This window comes from Tachysurus vachellii, chromosome 3 (genome assembly GCF_030014155.1).
Source record: "Tachysurus vachellii isolate PV-2020 chromosome 3, HZAU_Pvac_v1, whole genome shotgun sequence".
Classification (NCBI taxonomy): Eukaryota; Metazoa; Chordata; class Actinopteri; order Siluriformes; family Bagridae; genus Tachysurus; species Tachysurus vachellii.
Window position 1 is genome coordinate 28,677,820 of NC_083462.1, and position 18,920 is coordinate 28,696,739.

Below are 18,920 nucleotides of genomic sequence, written 5' to 3' on the forward strand. Positions count from 1 at the left end.
AGAGCGCAGACGTACAGCCCGAGATTTCTTATGAAAACAAGCACGACGAGATAAGAAAGGAAGACAGAGGCACAAATACGACAAAGCCTATAACATACTGTATAGAAAACCTATAGGAGGTATGTCGCAGGCACAAGGGCAGGACGAAGGAAGGAGTGCTACTTGTTCTGCCTGATTTATATGAGCTGCAGCATCAAGCCTGGGCCTGATGCCTTTGCACATTGTCACTCGCTCAGTCTCACACAAGCGCAGGGAGAGAAGGAGGAAGCACTTTGATGTTGGCACAATAATCCCAATTCCTGGAAAGGCAGAAAAGAAGAAGAGAGACTGACAGACCAAGGACAGCTTCTAGAGGCGTGATTTGGGAGTCACAAAGAATATGTGTGTGTGTGTTTATTTTTCTACTGTATCATGTGCGATTCATGCATACACACACTCACTAATTAAATATCTACAACCACCGGAATACAGTAATTTGCCTAAATGACTAAATGGACTGGGACTGAAATCCAAAACTGGAATAATTATAAATAATTAGCAATAAAAGATGAAATGTGTTTTATTTTCCCTTTTTAGGCTCCCCAGCTAACTATTATTTAAAATATGCAAGACGTTGTCGAAACTAACGTCGTATAAGACTGTCGCTGTGTTTACATGTAATGAAATGTTAGTGAGAGAATGAACATAAAAAATTGTAAAAGCACAGACTCACGAATAAAAAAAAAGTCAAGAGGATCTCAAAAATTAAACTTTTATTGGCCAGATGGTCAGCGATGGGTCATAACATCAACAATTAACAGTAAACAAGCTCACTGAACTCTTCATAGCTGCCAATCACTCAGCAGCCGACGATCAATTTCCTGCTGTCAGTCACCTGAGTGAGTGTGTATTGAGCAACGACACACACACACCGGTCCTTTTTAGACGAGGGCTGCTCTATGGAGTTTCCTGTCAAATCGTACGAACCCCAAAATCCAGACCCAGACCTTTACACCTCTAACTGTTTCGTGAGCAATTATGAAATCAAAATGAATGAACTCTTTCCTGCTACATTGACAGAAAAGCTGCTTATGTAGTTAAAGCATGTGATGCTTTGAAATGAAACATTTGACTGCATTTTTAATCCGAGCGCATAGCTCCGAAGAGCTGAGAAGGCAGCGCTGAAACACAACATGCTATGAATGTAAAATAATACTCTGTAAAAAAAAAAAAAAAAAAAACAGCACATGGGTAAAAAAAAAAAAAGATTCTGAAATTCTTATAGATTTTCAAATTTCCGACAGTAATTAATTAAAATTCATTAAAGAGAAAAAAAAAAATTTGGCACTGCATTTAGTTCTAATTACATTTGACAGGTAATTACCTCCATACTGCTTGGCCCTTCTGTGAGTACAGCTTGTAATCAACACACACACACACACACACACACACACTTTAGTGTTTTAATGGAGAGACAGCAGCAATGATTCCCATCTAGAAGTCTCTATCTCTATCTACGACTCCAGTAATCTCTGGATTTAAACCGTCTGACATACCAGACACCAGATTCCACCAATCTGTGTAATGTGTGTCAGTGGACTGCTGGAATGAAAGAATTTAGACAAAAGTCAGCCATTGTAAAAACTAAATCCAATTCATTTTCGCTGGTACTTGAAGCCTAAACAGGCAAAAGGGGAGAGTTGTACACAGATCTGGATCAAACTGCTGCCTCGCTGGTGCTGTGTCTCTCCAACAGTACACATGTAGACACGAAGACATGGTTTTTGTGGGTAAATCAATTTTGGAAATACCTTTTTTTTTATACTGAAAAAGATAAAAACATGCAAAAAAGAAAAAAAAAAAAAGGCCTTTTGTTCTGTAGTCAAATTACAAATATACAACTCGTTCATAGTCCGTGTACTTATTTATAGACTACATCAACAAAAAAAAGAAGGAAAAAAAAAATAACTATGTACACACCATTTAAATTACAGTGCAGTAAAAAAATGAAAGAATACCATAGGTTGACTAATTCAGATGGAGATCAAATGAAAAAGAACAAGTTTTATTTTGTGAAACAAGATGTCACATAAAAAAATAAGGAAATAATCAAAAAATAAGGAATTTCTCTTAACAACAACAAAAAAGTTTCGCTAGCAAACAATGATGAGGGTTTCATCTTCTGCACCGGCTGCATAAGTTAAAATTTGGGTGGAAAAAAAAATTGCAATAGTTTAAAAAAAAAAAAAAAAGAAAGAAACAATGACATAAAACTTGACATCTAATTTCTAGCGTACTGTACAATGCTGTTCTCTCAGTCTCGTTTTCTTCTTCGGGGTGAGGTGTGATGGCGTCTAACAGCGCCATGCTGTGATGTACAAACAGAAGCGTGTTGAAGCATAACCATATTCTATAAACAGGCTCACAACAGAACTACTCCAAAAACTCAGAGCCGATAAAGCCAATGAATGGAAACCAATCAAAAAAATGTACAAAAAGGCACGTAATATCCCAGTGCTTCTGTACTGTGAGATTCAAGTGTAACTGAGCGTTCAGTTCAAAGTTCTTTGAGCATTCCTTCAGCTTTTTTTTTTTTTTTTTTTTTTTTAATTTTTATTTATTTATTTTTTTTTTGCACCGATGGTCCCACAATCTTGGGCAACAAACTGGCCTGATCCAGAGATGGAGTCCAGATTCCATCACCTTGCGCTCTATGGCTTCGGCACAAAGCCTGGAAAGAGCCAGTAGTGTTGCCATGGTGATCTTCCTCTCTTCCCCTCTGTCTCATTCTGTCATGGGGGAAACATTTTTCGTTTGATTTTACACACTGTCCCGTGTCCCGTGTTATAAAAGTGCCGCTTTTTTTTTTTCTATTTAATTTTTTTTCGTTAAACACCTGGCCGCATTAGTCGTCGTTTCCGCCGTACATGTCGGCTAGTTTGCGAAACCGCGGTCCCCATTCGTTGAGGTAGTCGTAGTCCTGCTCACCTCCGGAGCTGGATGAGTGCAGTGAGCTGAGTGAGCCAGCGGTAGAGCCGCTGCCCTCGTAATCAAACACCAGCAACGAGTCGTACGGTGGAGCCGTTGGGTCCGTATCAGCCGCCTTCAGACCCTGAAAAAGGAAGAACAGAGACAGTTTTCTTTAATACTAGGGAAAAAAAAAACCTCTCCTCTTTACACAACGACTTTCTAAATTATTCATAGTGCCAAGAGTGCCATCCGGAAAGATCTCACGTGCTGCATGAACATATTGCAGGGCACTCGAGTGTTGTAGCCTTGGGAGGAAAATGAGAAACGGAAAGATGGTAAAGGACAGCTGTGGTCAGAAAAGGAGGGGGGAAGTAGGATGGAAAGAATGGAAAGGAGATGTGGAATTGAGTGCAGTGGAGAGGAAAGGAGATGTGTAGATGAGAAGAGAAACATGGGAAAGACAGGAAGACAGGAGTTATGGAAAAGCAACCAGAAAAATCCAGTCGTCGTCCTCACACACGGTCTTGTACAGTAACCGCTTGGCGAATATGAAGCGTTTCCTTTGACTCTGTACAAGCAGGTCAACAACATTACTGTGTCTGTGAGACTCCTTCTGAAATGTCTCTGGTGTTAAGACACATAGAAGCTATTCCGGGTGATGCTTTAATGATATTCTCTAGTTCCCTACACACCTAAGTCACGTAACCTACAGCGAGCGGCAGTATAGTGAACATCATAATGCCAGGCTACAGTCACTAGCTGAACCGCACACACTGATTTAATACTGCACGCTGAGCGTATACTAATGAAACAGTAGAGAAATACTCTTGAGAAAATTGACCATAGTGCCAGATATATTTCTACTCAACTTAAATGAAGGAGTACCTTCTTATGTGCACTTATTTAAGCTCATATCTAATATTTAATACATTTCCAGTTTCAAGGATTTTACTCTCTCTTCCCTACTGGGATTCCAGTACAGTTTACTGCTTGAAAGGATCGCTTTCTCGCGCTCTCCCCTGCGTGCGTATGTATGTGTGTGTGTGTGTGTGTGTGTGTGTGTACAACATGCTCATCCACAAACCGCAGAGAATGATACTGAATACCTAATCCAGCCTAATGTCCATCTAAACTAATAGGATTGAAGTCCAATTAGACAATCAATCACCATTAGCTCTTATCACTGGTGCCATCCAGCAGTTTATATGGCGAGACAGGATACACACACACACACACATACACACACACACACCTACATGCACACTCACACTCATACAGCTAAACACATACCCACTTACACACCATACACACAGCCACAAGAACACACACACACACACACCTCGTGGATGAAGTCTCCGATGTCTCCAGGGTGCGGTGCAGCAGAACGAAGCGGGTAGCTGGGCTCCGGGTGCAGCGGGCGTTCGTCCAGCCGACGAATTCCAACTGGCTTCACCAGGTCATGCTCCAGAGTGTCTGGCTGCTGCAGCTGACTCAGATCATAATCCTGCACTTGCAATCAATCACACACACACACACACTCACAAAGGTGAGGGAATGTCAAGGAAGAGACAACTTGCTTCGGTAGTTTTTACACCATATGTACGTTGTTTATACCTGGTCCTCCTCTCCTCCGCCTTCCTCGTCGTATTTGAGGATGTTGTCTCGCACATCGTCCTCCGGGTCGATCAGCAGCTGCTTCGCCTGCCGCTCTTTATCTCTCCTCTTCATCCACATCACAAACATCAGCACTAGCACTACACACAGAGAGCAGAGAGTGGATAGGCAAATACACACACACACACACACACACAGAGGGGGAGAGAGGGAGAATGCGATAGAATATGAGTCACACATGGTCTTTAGCTTAAAGGGATTCTCGCTGGAGATAAAACTCCAAATCTGTGTCCTCTTTCCCTATAGCATAAACACTTTAGACGTATAGAGTTTTATACACACGACAGGAAACAACTCACCCAGCAGGATGATGATGCAGATAAGGATGGCAATAATGGCTCCGGTACCCAAACCGGCAGCCATGATGCGCTCCATGTCCACACAGTCTCCATGGTGATCGCACTGGCACACCTTCACGCGCAGATGTGAGGTGTTGGCCATCGGCAGGTTTCCAGAGTCCGTGATGATAATGGGGACTTCGTAGATTCCGCTCTGGAGGTACCCGATTCTCAGGCTCAACTGGACATGGTCACCTAAGACAGAAAGGAACAACCACAACATGAGCTTGGATCGTAAAGGAATTCACTTTATTAACGTATTTACTTTACATATTAACATCAATGTTAAAGCAGGAATAAAACTAATGAATGCAGTGTTGCTGGCTTGCAGTTCGAGGGTCCCGGTTCATTTTGTGAGCTCGGTCAGTGTGTCAGTGTGAATGAGGGTGTGTACGAATGGGTGTATGTTTCACTTGGTGTACTCTGACATTAGTGTTAGTTACCCTTGAGCTTTGTTAGCTTTGTTATTTAGCCTCGAGTCAAATTTGTGTGACAAGTGATTACAAAACATACTTCATATGTCACATGAGAAATGGGTTGGAAAATAAAAACTGGTTTAAACCTGGTTTAACATGACCGGACTTTCACTTATCAGACATTTGTTTATTTTCAATCAGTAAACAAATGACTATGGGGCACGGTGGCTTAGTGGTTAGCACGTTCGCCTCACACCTCCAGGGTTTGGGGTTCGATTCCTGCCTCCACCTTGTGTGTGTGGAGTTTGCATGTTCTCCCCGTGCCTCGGGGGGTTTCCTCCGGGTACTCCGGTTTCCTCCCCCGGTCCAAAGACATGCATGGTAGGTTGATTGGCATCTCTGGAAAATTGTCCCTAGTGTGTGATTGCATGAGTGAAGAGAGTGTGTGTGTGTGTGCGCGCCCTGCGATGGGTTGGCACTCCGTCCAGGGTGTATCCTGCCTTGATGCCCGTTGACGCCTGAAATAGGCACAGGCTCCCCGTGACCCGAGGTAGTTCGGATAAGCGGTGGAAAATGAATGAATGAATGAAACAGTAACAGTTTCAGTAAGAGTTATAAGATGGGGTAGGTATCTGTGCTACCATTCGTGTGTGTGAGTGTGTGTGTGTGTGTGTGTGTGTGTGTGTGTTGTACCGTTGAGACGAGTGAGTGTCCAGTTGCGGCGGATGTCAGCAGGTCGGTTGGCCAGCTCGAAAGCAAATGGCCCGGCGTTGGGGTTCAGGTCTCCGTCCACAGCTGTTATGTTGATGCCGTTAGGCTCGGGTCTCTCACACACTTCGATCTCTTGGGGAAAAACTCGTGGCGCGTTATCATTAATATCCAACAGGTAGATCTGCAGCGTGCCTGTTCCACTCGCAGGAGGAATACCTGCAGATAATGAAGAGAAAGACAAAGCGAAAGATCAGAAAACGACCTGTTCTTCACCACACTGGCTGCCACTTTTGTCAGACCGTGAAAGCAAAGCTCTTGAACCACTAAGATATTGTATAAAATATTTATGACATGCGTAATCAGGGGATGTACGATATTGTCAATTATAGACAGTAGACACTGGCCATGAGCTATTCAGCATCTGCTGCCTCTTCATCCGAACATTTCCAGTCACTTGGGGAGAGCTTGAAAAGAGAAGAGCACTAAGTGTCAACCCTCTTTAGATGATCAGGCTGAATGAAGGGAGCCTCGGGAGAGGAAGCAGCGCCGCTGGAGTGTTACAATCCAACACCATGAGTGGCCTACTGTGAGTGAGGCACTGTGGGACCACAGGTTAACAAGAGTGTTTACAGAGATGGGATCACTCCTTCACAGAGCAATGAGTGTTTTTATATGTGCGTGTGAGTTTCTTTTTTTCTCCTTTACCGAGAAGAATGTCAATAACGGCAGAAGAGTCGAGCAAACATCCGCCCGCAGTCTTGTTCACACAAAGAGGAGTGAGTGTAAAAGGGAGAAAAGGTGTATGCTTTCATTCTTGGATACATGTAAAGAATCTGGTAGTTTTATCGTTGAACTTAATTGTGGGTCTATGTGTATGGTTGTTTCTCTGCTCACGATATTAGCTCATAATTGTTTCCCTCAGCTCAGATCATTGGAGTTACTCTTCCACTGTGGAAACTGTAATGGATTTAAAACTGAGTTGCAACCCACACACACAAGTGCACACACACACAAGTGCACACACACACACACACTACTCACCATTATCAGAGGCCATAAAGGTGGCATTGTAGAGGTTGTTTCTGACGTACGGGGATTCACGGTCGAGTAGGGCGATGGTGGAGATTCGCCCGTTATTTGGGTCGATTTCCAGCCAGTTAGCTGGGTCAAATAACTTCGAGTACCTACAACAGAGGCAAACGTTGTGAAAAATTCTGAATAAAATATTCAAATACAATCTACAGATGTCATCTATTAAGTACACATATCATACATCTATTAGACATCCCAACGTATTGTGAGCTAGCACTACGGTGCTTCACACCACCGTAAAAAATCTGCTTGCCACAGGGCTGGTGATTTGCTCACCCCTTTATTTGCATGATTTGCATGATTTGTGCTGCTGCCTGATGCCACACTGCAAGAATCTGTGCATGCAAGATGGCGGCGCAGCAGTAGCGTGTAGTGGCCACTCTGGATATTTCAAGTCCTTAGCTCTGTGTTGTTTTATGTAGCTTCATGTCATTTTATGTAGCACCACTGAAAGAAAAACGTTTTTTTTTTCCCCACCCATTTAACTGCGTCAGTTATATACGGTTGAAATGACAATAACAGCTTATAGACTTTTTTAGATGGATATTGTGTGTAAAGCCCAAATATTAAAAAAAATTAAATCGAGACAAACATTTCCAAAAGATCTCTGCCCAAATATCATGTAAAGAACGTTACGGTACCCTAAACAGTAGGACTGGCATACAACAAAAACAGGTCACAGGTCAATGATGGTGAATGTGAATGCAGTGTAAATACAGAGAAAATAAACTCAATTATCCCATTCTGTGCAATGCAACTTCCTTTCCAAATGTGAATGTGTGACTCATAGCACAACAATTTAAAGCTGCAAATTTGAACAGCATAAACATAAAGCTCGAACTCTACCAACCTGAAGAACTCAAACTTTTTCCACACTATAAAACAAACCAAAACAAAACCCCACTTTTGTTTTGTAATCCAGTGACACTTTACTTTATCTGAAAAGTTTATTGCTGTCACAGCATTCAAGGTTTGGCCTAAGGTGCATATGTATAGCTGATGAGAATAAAGCCGGAAAGTTTTTAAAACTGTGGTAAAGTGTTGTGGTAAAACATACCTCAAAGCCTCAGTGGCAGCTTCAAAGCTTCAGACCTCAAAGCGTCTGAGGCTGAGACGGTTTATAAGTGAGTGTGTGGGCGCATGTTTATATGGAAGAGAGTGTGTCTGTCTCCGCCTGACACTCTGCTGTATGTGTCTGTCATGCAGTGCTGACTTATGTAATTTTATGTTAGCGAGTGAATATGTGTGTGTGTGTGTGTGTGTGTGTGTCTACCTGATACTCTGCTGCATGTGTCTGTCAGGGTCGTGAGCTATAAATGTGGTGAGCATCGACCCTGCAGGAAGTCCCTCATCCAGTTTGATCTGTTTGGGGTTGGGCTCAAAGTTGGGACTCTCGTTCACGTCGATGATGCGTATGGAAATGGTGGCTGTCGACTGGCGTGTACGGTGGATCCCTCCCGCCAGCGGCACTTCGTTCTCGGCTACCACGGTTAACAAATACGAACGATTCATCTCGTAGTCTACAGGCTAAGAAAAACACACACGTAGGAACAAAACAAACAATTATACAATGGTATAAAAGAGACCAAATTCCCTTTAAGATAAGAGGATATCGGTGTCTATAAACACCCAGAGAGGACTAATAATTACTGAATGGCTCCTTGTGTGATTAAAACACTTAGAACGGTTTATCGCTGATGAAGAGGCGGCGTGGCTGTTGACCGGCGTTGTTTCTATGGGAACTGTTTTTTGCTCTGTTGTTAACTGTGCATGTGTGAAATCACTGGAGACAGAGCCAAACAAATTGTGTAAGAATTTACCTTAACCACCGTCACAAGGCCCTCGTTGGTGGTGGGGTCAGTGGGGATGGAGAAGCGTCCGGTTGGGTCTCCGGATGTGATGCGATACACCGCGTTCCAGGCTGGTGTGCCTGGCTTGTCTTTGTCTGTTACTGTCAGATTAGACACAATCACATTCACACGGTTCTCAGGCACTTCTCCGTAGAACTAAGGTGAGAAGAATCGGTGGCGGGAGGGTGGGAGGGAGGGAGGAAGGGTGAGAGAGAGAGAGAGAGAGAGAGAGAGAGAGAGAGAGAGAGAGAGACTCATCATTAATAGGGTGGTGAATTGCGATGGAAGTATGTCATTGTTCTCAAACTGTGCAAACAACCGTGTGACAAATGTAACAAATTCGCTTCACAGTTACATCAGCGTTGTTAATATGATCATTTGGGTCTATACTTTACCTCTCCACACTGTACACTCACTTCAATCTCCTACATGGTGCTTTATAAGGACTCTGAAGGCAAATGTTTCTTACAGTGAAATAAAAACCGTTGCCAAACCTCCAATGTTTACTAGCTGCTAGTATTAACTTCCTGATCTGACGCCGTCTCCCTAAAGATTAGCATTGCTGACATCTGCTTTAGCCGATTAAGATGGATGTGCTAGGACACATTTAGGAAATCAAATGTAACAGTACTGTCCCCTGATACTGCGGTTCAGTAGCACTAGCTGTGACATTTGGAGGCTGTGGGAAAGCGTCAGGTACAAGCTCGGAGAATTTCAAGGCAATACGAATGAATGAATGCATTCAAACAACAAAGTTTCTTTAACAGGGTTAATAATGTCGTGGCCAGTGAGACATCCAGTACACACATCCAGAGCCTGGAATACCGAAGGTGTGAGGTGTAGCTTCCGCTTCTGCTTTGTACTTTGATTTCCATGGAGTACAAAACAAGTTTAAGTTTATCTACAAATTTCAGAGCAATGTTGTAGGTAGTTCACATCTCAACTGATTTCAAACTGGGACAAAGACAAAAACTTTTTGTGTGTCTGAATGAATAGGAAACTCTTTTCTGGTTTTCTCACTTTGTTTAGAAGTAGGTGGACATGTACAACGAACTCACTGTGTCTCTGGTGAACTCTGGGGCGTTGTCATTGACGTCAAGCAGCCGTATGATGGCGGTAGCAGTGTTGGACAGGCCGTATGTCGGATTTCCCTCCATATCAGTGGCCTGGATGATCAGAGTGTACTGGGACACTTTCTACTCACAACACACACACACACACCACGGCGAGAATAAAAATAGTGAAGGATGGTATTGCTAGAGGTTGACATTGGAGAAAACATTTCTACACACACACACACACACACACGCGCGCGCAGATGCCCACCTCTCTGTCGAGGCCTGCGGCTACGGTGATGATTTTGCCTGTCTTGTTATTGATGGTGAACATGTTGGTGGACGGAGTCTCGGGACTCTGAGAGAGGATCTTGTATCTCAGCATGCCGTTGGCTGTGTTGGGGTCGTCCTTATCTTGTGACGTGACTGTCATCACGAAAGTGCCTTCATGCAGTGGAGAGAAACAGTGATTTGGTTTGGATTTCTTACAACGATGGCCATCTGTCAGACCAACAACTAGCAGGTGCAGCAAACTCGCTCGTGATATAAGCGGGGATTAGAATTTCAGCTGCGAATTTCAATAGTGGGAGCGCGTGTGGACTAAAGTACCTGGTTTGGCGCCCTCGTCCACCGTGCCGTTCCAGATCTGATGGGTAAACTCTGGTCTGTTGTCGTTCATGTCGATGACGTTGATGACAATATCAATGGGATTCTCCATCTGATTGCCGTTAATGTCCACAGCATGAGCGCGCAGCTGGGGCAAAACACAAACATGATGTTAACTCAAAGATGTCAAACTTAATAATAAGCAGAGTAACATGATATCATGACAGAAGTTCTGTGAACAGCAACCAAGATCCAAAAGCACCACTTATATAATGAAACAGCAGCTCAAACTGTAATATAATATAATCTAATATAATATAATCAAATTTAATATAATATACAGTAACTGGCTGAAAATAAACCGATAAATAAAATGCCTTGATACTAATTATGTTACGAAAATATGAATAAGTATTCCCAATCTCTCTTTATTATCCAAGGTTTATGCCACCAAAGAGGAATTAAACATTGAATTAAAGACATTAAATAAAAAAAAAAAATTGCGAATGAATTAAATAGCAGGAGACGTTTCATTAAACATTAACGCCAACTGGCTTCAGTTCATTTCCAAAAACAGGGCTAGTACCAGGCTATTTATTTAACTGAAGATGTGGCAAGCCCTTGCTTCCTGTCCATTTTCATTAGGTGCAGCACTTAACCAATTACAAACGTTTCAGCCCCCATGTTGGCTTTGATTAGCTGCTGGAGCCAGTGGACACAAGACAATTGCCGTGTCTGAAGCGCTTCCCTTTTTACCATCCCATAGTGCACTAGCCATTTTGTCCAAACTCTCTGTGGATTGAGAACTCTTATTACCCATAATGCACTATAAATCTAGTGCACAACTAATGTACACACTAGTCAAGCGGTGCTCGGGTGCAGTAATGCATAGTGATTTCTTTTAGGTTTCAAATTTACTTTGACAAACACACACAAACAAAATCTAAATAAGACCTGTTCAGACATCATGAAAGACAAGAGATACTTGTTATTGTTGTTGTTGTATCTCATTTACCCCTGACCTTTACAGTGTTCTGTGTAAAATGATGTACAGAGCATATAGTGACAGATTAATAGTAATGCTTTGGGCAGGCAGAGCTTATTGCTCGTAATGTGGGGGAGAGTGTATATGCACTGTCCTCATTATCAAGGAGTGTGTGTGTGTGTGTGTGTGTGTTAAGATAAGCTCTTCTTTCTAAGCTCAAAAATCTGACTACTCCACTCTTATTTTAAACAGAGGTCAAAAGTTGCATTCTCAGATTGCCATGGTAACCAGGATAAGCAGTTTAATGGGAGTATTAGTGTCTCAACGCTGGAATGCAGGATTGTGGGACACACACACACACACACAAACACACACACGGATAAAGGGAGCAGCATGGCCTCTAAAACCCTCTAAATATGAATGCACCTCACAGAACTGTAAACAAATTTAACCCTAACCTTCGTCAGGGCAACTAAAAAAAAATTTTTGCCACACAAGCTGCAGATCAGACGCATTTCCCTAAGTGATACACCTATAGCATTATTTGTAAAGAGACAAAACCATGCAACACTGCGACCTGTTAAACACACACACACACACAAAGATACAAACATGCTTACATGGAAATTGGAGATCTGTTCTCGGTCTAGAGGCTTAGTGACAGACAGCTGTCCATTGATGGGGTCGATGATGAAGAGGCCGGTAGGAGACTGATCAGCTCCTGGTCCCGTCACACTGTAGCGCAGTGTGTTAATCTTATCTCTGTCTGAACGAATCTGGAAAAAAAAAACACAAGTTTTAGTCTGCTTGTAATTCATTATGTGATTCGTTTTTTGTAGAATTTTAACAAACATGATCATTATATTGTAATATGTTTGTGTGTGTGTGTGAGGGTGTTTTCTGAAAATAATAGATGTTAATGTCGAAACATAACACTTGTAGAAAATCATAAAAGCTAGAATATAAAAAAACAGAACTTTGAAATCCTTTTTAATGAATCAGTTGAGTGCAATTTTCTCAGAGCAAAGACAAAGCACTTCTATTATCCTGGAACACTCTGTGATATCGATATGCCTCGTAATACACAAATTAGTGAAGCTGTGATGTGTCATAATTGAAGATTGCGCCTGCATTGAGTTTACAAGCATTTTTTGACAACACATCAACAGAAGATCTGGGGCCTCTGTGACAAGGCAGAATGAGGTCACTACAAAGAGGCTGTCATTTTTTTTTTTATTTGACTTTCCTTACTGCAAATCGGTGTGACAAAAGTTGTATTAAGTTTCAGAATGCATACAAGCTAATCGAGACCGTATCATTAAGAGTCATTAAGAGATGGCAACAATTAATTTATTCAGATTAGATTATAATCTAAAGCCAGTTCATACAAATATTGTACTGTTTCTGTAGAGATTTATGTCTATGCTTGTGTGTGCGTGTGTGTGTGTGTGTGTGTGCGCACTTTGACAAGCTCCTCTGGGAACTGTCCTCGGGAGTTTTCAGGGACGTTGATGGGAGGAATGACCCAGTCTCTTTTCACGCGGCTCATGCTACCGTCGCCCCCGACGACGACGCTGCGCCATGGAAACACGATCTCAGGCACCTGCGAACACGAATAACTCTGTTAGATCCTCAGGCACACCCCTGGGTACTGCACTCTGTGTTCTCTGTGCTCTCTCTCTCTTACCTTACCACACACACACACACACACACACACTCCGCAGAGCCTTTTCCCCTCCTGTCTGTGGACCTAAATATTTACAGCATTAATTTTACTCTCTTTAATGTGGTCATAAATTTCACTGACTCAGGCTCCTGATATAAAATATAAAACCTACCGCATATGTCCATGCGCACATGTCTACATGATGTATGTGTATGTGTGTGTGTGTGTGTGTGTGTAGGCATGTGTATAATGAGTATGCGCGTGTGTAAGCATTTGTATGGGTGAAGCTTTTGTAGCAGGAATCTATTCGCAGAGATCACATTCTTAAGACAGATTAACTTTATGTAGTGCATTTATTCTGTAGAGCTTAGAGTATAGCTTTTCCATTATCTGTGTGTGTGTATAAGAGAAAGAGAGAGAGAGAGAGAGAGAGAGAGAGAGAGAGAGAGAGAGAGAGAGCGAGCATGTGATTCAAGGCCAGACACACTAGAGTGGATGTTTGACTAGAACGGTACGATTGCACTCAGGTTTCCAAGGGCAGCAGAATAAAAAAGCCCTCTAGGCACTAACAGGTTATTAAGGTAGGAACGCAGGCACACACAGTGCATGCTTAACATTACTACATCTGTGCCACTACATCTGTGTGCAGGGCATGCATTAACTCTCAAGTATTTCTGGCATTACGAGCCCATATGTCCTCATGATGACAGGAATACTCGATGATTATGACCTTTGAGCGCGTTTAGCTCGTCTCTGTGAAGTTGGATTTTAGGATTAGTGCGCAGCCGTATTATTGGCAGACTTATAATATAGGTATTAGCTGAGTTAATAAACCATGTCATGGAAAAAGTAAACAAATATGAGAGATATAAAAGAGTATGCATGTTACATACGGTGGTAGGGACCAAATATCCTCATAAAAGGTAGGAATAGCTGACAGTCTTGACTTTGTAGAGACCTTTAGCTGGTTTTCACAAGGAATACAGCTTAAAAAAAAGAGCTGAATGTTTCCTTTTTGTTCCTGTGGTTAAGGTTATCGTTAATAACTATGTCAATCGAAGGTCCTCACAAGGATACAAAGACAAATGTGCGTGTGAGAGTGTGTGTTTGTATGTGTGCGTGTTCCTGTGCATTTGATTTCGATTCAGTTTCGATTGTAAGTCCCTCTTGACACAATCTCTCTATTCCTCTGGTTAAATATTGATGGTAATGGCAGGGCAGTAGTGTGGGCAGAAGAGTGCTGGCAGAAAGGCAGACTCTCTGTCTCTCTCTCTCTGTGTGTCTCCAGTCTCTGGCTGGTGTAGATATGACTCGGGTGATGAGCCAGGCCATTACAATTACAAAGAGTGGAGCAACGTTAATATCAACAGCAACAACATGAAGATCAACAAGAGGCTCATACAGCGCTCTCTCTCTCTCTCTCTCTCTGAACACAAACACTTTATTTTCGCTTGCTCTCTCTCTCACCTATTATTCCTCTTGTATCTTTCGTCCTTTCTTTCAGTCGCTTTTTACTAACACCCACTTGCTTTTTCTTACTGTTATATGTTTCTACCCACCTTCTCTCCTGTCCCAGCTCATTTTCTGTTCATTTCCTCCGAAAACCTGCCATTACACTCCCCCCCACACCCCAACACTGCCACCTCTATCCCATTCCCATCTCTCTTCTGCCTGTGTATGTGCACAGTAGCAATCTTCACTTTCTCTTTCTGAGAGAGTAAGTAATGCTGTTGATCTCTAGCTGAGGGAGCACATCTCCTCTACCGTATCCCCCTCCTCTGCCTCGACCACAATTTAGCACAGTTAAGACTTAATTAGAGCACTATTCTCAGGGTGCTAGGGCAGCGGTAATGCTTTACTGTGGACTGAGTACAGAGTAAAATACATTGTGGGTGTTGTAAATGAAACGCAACGCTGCATAAACGTGAATATATCTTATTAGCTATGTGAATTTTCCTGATAAATTCAAGCTTATGAAATGAAAATCACAACACGTATTTAAGACTTTAATGTAAATATATTTTATATTATGTGAAGTTACTTTGGTTTCCATCACCACACCATCTAATAATCCATAATTTAAATTCTATATTTAAATAAAAAAAGAAAAGAAAAAGAAAAGTCTTACCTAACTTTCACACAGTAAATATATATAAACTTTAAATATCAATATGATTGTGTTAATATATATTAACATATATATAATATATGTGGGGGCACGGTGGCTTAGTGGTTAGCACGTTCGCCTCACACCTCCAGGGTCGGGGTTCGATTCCCGCCTCCACCTTGTGTGTGGAGTTTGCATGTTCTCCCCGTGCCTCGGGGGTTTCCTCCGGGTACTCCGGTTTCCTCCCCCGGTCCAAAGACATGCATGGTAGGTTGATTGGCATCTCTGGAAAATTGTCCGTAGTGTGTGATTGCGTGAGTGAATGAGAGTGTGTGTGTGCCCTGCGATGGGTTGGCACTCCATCCAGGGTGTATCCTGCCTTGATGCCCAATGACGCCTGAGATAGGCACAGGCTCCCCGTTACCCGAGGTAGTTCGGATAAGCGGTAGAAGATGAATGAATGAATAATATATGTTAATATTTAATGTTTATATATATATATATATATATATATATATATATATATATATATATATATATATTTTTTTTTTTCCCAAATATCACAATATTAACACAATCATATTGATATTTCAATTTTTAAAGTCATTGAGCTTGAATTTAGACTTGAAAACAAATACATTTTACTTTGCCATATCTTTGAACCTATTTATCATAAAGCATTTACACAGATAAGACTGGATGGTGGTTTTTGTGGACCCGCTTATAACTGAGACGATATGGAAAAAAAAGTGATATAAACTTAGACTTACCTGTTTAGGTGTGTCTGGTAGTGTGAAGGAAACTTGAGTTAGCCACACCCCCTGTCTCTCCTTATCTTTTGCGCTGATCTCTAGGCTCCATTCCTTTCTGTCTGATATGCGCAGAGTTCTTGTGGCGTACACCGTGCCGTCTTGTCCTATCCGGAAATCCGCGGGGTAACTGCTCTCAAAGCGCAGATTGGAACCTTTACCACAGTCTATGAAGCTCACTGAGGGAAGACAAAGGAAGGTGGTGGGGGGGTACGTATGAGCCAGCATAGCATTTCCTCTTGGCAACAAGCATCTTAAAAAAAAGATACATGAGCATACAACAAAGTGACATCCTCACTAGACCAGGAGGGAATTGTGGCTTCATTTGAGAGGAGAGGACATCGAGCAAGGAAGTGGGGAACATGCATACTGAGACAGGAAGGGTGAAGGAGAAAGAGGGAGACAGAGAGAGAGAGTAGAAGTAGAGAGAAGAAGAAAGGATAGGATATCTGGTACCCTAACACTCTTCTGCATTATTTATGTTCAGGCTTACACCTGCAGGCATCCAGGTGTGCGATGAAGACGAGGGGAGACGAAACAAAGAAACAGAGGTGGCGAGAGACAGGGAAAGAAAGAAATGCAAAGCGGGATAGGATAGAGAGTCAGCTACAATGCCAGAGGGAATCGCGTTAGAAACACACAAAGAACAAATAAATGGCTTGCATTCGCTCATTATGCTGCTATTAAAGGCAAAACAATTACACAGTTAGCGGTGGGAGAGATGGAGTGGGAGTGTGCCTCATTTGTTGAATGGGTGTATTGACTCAGCTCTCGCTTTCGCATCTTCCGCTCTCCAAAAGCTATGCCTCATTATTAGAGCTCATTGGAGAAAGAGGATGAATTAGTGTGCCATGCTGCCATTGGATGTGGAGTGTGATTATTGACCAGTAGCTATTTACATTGATCAGTCTCATCATTCTCACTATAGAGCACACGCCACCACCAGAGTGCTGCTTATTCAAAAAGAACGCCGCGGGACGCTCGGCAGAAATGATGCCTTCTCGTTTTCTTTGTCTTCACAAACACAAGCATACACATACACGTACATTTACACAAACGCTGTGCGACAAAAAAATTGCTCTACAAATGTGTATACAACACTGTGTAATGCACCCCCTGTTCACATCTCATGCTTCGTAGCAGTAGAGTTTGTAATACCTGAGATGAGAATCACTACCTGTCAGTCAAATTCCCCATTGTATGCGATTTCCTCAGAATTACCTCAGAGGTACCTCAGTGTTTTCACAGTTAATGTGACCTAAATGTGTTAAGCCAAAAATAAAGAAGAAAAAGGATGACAGTAAAAGTAAAAGGTTTACTTTTGGACCACATTTCACAGCATCAATCCATCCATCCATCCATCCATCCATATTAATGGCGCAGCTAATAAAACTAACACATTTTCTGTTCTGTGTCAATATTTTTAGCATTGGATGTACAGTTTATTTAGCTGTTAATAATAGTTGCTACGTAGCATTAGCTTTACAGTCTATTCGGCTGTTGATAATTGTTGTTGATTAGATTAGCTCCACAGTTTATTTAGCTATTGATAATTGTTGATTAGCATTAGCTCCACAGTTTATTTAGCTGTTGATAATAGTTGTTGATTAGCATTAGCTCTACAGTTTATTTAGCTGTTGATAATTGTTGTTGATTAGCATTAGCTCTACAGTTTATTTAGCTGTTGATAATAGTTGTTAATTAGCATTAGCTCTGCAGTTTATTTAGCTATTGATAATTGTTGTTGATTAGCATTAGCTCTACAGTTTATTTAGCTGTTGATAATAGTTGTTAATTAGCATTAGCTCTGCAGTTTATTTAGCTATTGATAATTGTTGTTGATTAGCATTAGCTCTACAGTTTATTTAGCTGTTTATAATATATATTTTTTTACAACAGTTTTAGTTTAGTCAATTTTTCAAAATTCAAAAGTAAAAATTGATTACTTTTCTGTTTAGTCGCTATTAATAGTCGTTGGTTAGCATTGGTTTGCTCCCAGGAGAAAGTAATTGGCTCAGGGTAGAGACAATGTTTTGCTTCTCTGTGGCATTTATACGAATACTTAGTTTATATGCATAGATTCACCTTCATTACAGCTTTTATTTCAAATAAAAATATAAAAATAATAAATGATAATAAACACATGCTCACGCACTAATGCGTGTTATTTTTGCATGGGGTTTAAAATGGATAATGGATTTAGTACATCATTTTAAACCCAGATTTTTCAGCCTCGGAGCTACATTTTCTTCTCTTCTTTATTGTCCTCTGCTGTTCGTTCCTATTAGGACTAAGCACGAGCCCTCAGGTAAACTCTACGCTGTTTCAATTGGGTGGGTTATTTTTTTTATGTGCACGTACACATATGCAGTGCTAATTAGTCTGCTAATTAAGAATACATGTTGGAAAAATTCCACTTACCGCTCAGATTAATCAATGGTTATTATATGAGGAACTTTAAGGATAATAAACTAGGCTACAAAAATCAGTTAGCGTAATGTGCCACTCCAAGCAATGAGTGCTCATTAGTGATTATTAGATAAAGATCTGCTGCAGGCGATGAGTGGGGGGATTGTGTTTATTGGATTGTGAATATGAGTTCTCTCACCACACTACTGGACCAGAATGATTTCTGTAAACTGTTATTTGCACTGGGCTCCCT

At 41.6% G+C, this 18,920-nt stretch overlaps 1 protein-coding gene across 1 annotated transcript in view; it reads right to left on the reverse strand.

Moving 5' to 3' along the window:
* Positions 1 to 2,785: 2,785 nt before the first annotated feature.
* The window catches only part of cdh2 (cadherin 2, type 1, N-cadherin (neuronal)), a 44,780-nt gene continuing 28,645 nt past the window's right edge, over positions 2,786 to 18,920 (reverse strand). The window contains exons 3-16 of the mRNA XM_060866611.1: positions 16,220 to 16,437; positions 13,139 to 13,279; positions 12,297 to 12,452; positions 10,695 to 10,839; positions 10,357 to 10,529; positions 10,089 to 10,226; positions 9,001 to 9,186; positions 8,454 to 8,707; positions 7,130 to 7,272; positions 6,071 to 6,304; positions 4,923 to 5,156; positions 4,564 to 4,703; positions 4,289 to 4,453; positions 2,786 to 3,091 (exon numbers count right to left, since the gene is read on the reverse strand). Coding sequence (XP_060722594.1) covers positions 2,885 to 3,091; positions 4,289 to 4,453; positions 4,564 to 4,703; positions 4,923 to 5,156; positions 6,071 to 6,304; positions 7,130 to 7,272; positions 8,454 to 8,707; positions 9,001 to 9,186; positions 10,089 to 10,226; positions 10,357 to 10,529; positions 10,695 to 10,839; positions 12,297 to 12,452; positions 13,139 to 13,279; positions 16,220 to 16,437 — 2,534 coding nt within the window. The 3' untranslated portion in view covers positions 2,786 to 2,884. The remainder of the gene's footprint in view (positions 3,092 to 4,288; positions 4,454 to 4,563; positions 4,704 to 4,922; positions 5,157 to 6,070; positions 6,305 to 7,129; positions 7,273 to 8,453; positions 8,708 to 9,000; positions 9,187 to 10,088; positions 10,227 to 10,356; positions 10,530 to 10,694; positions 10,840 to 12,296; positions 12,453 to 13,138; positions 13,280 to 16,219; positions 16,438 to 18,920) is intronic.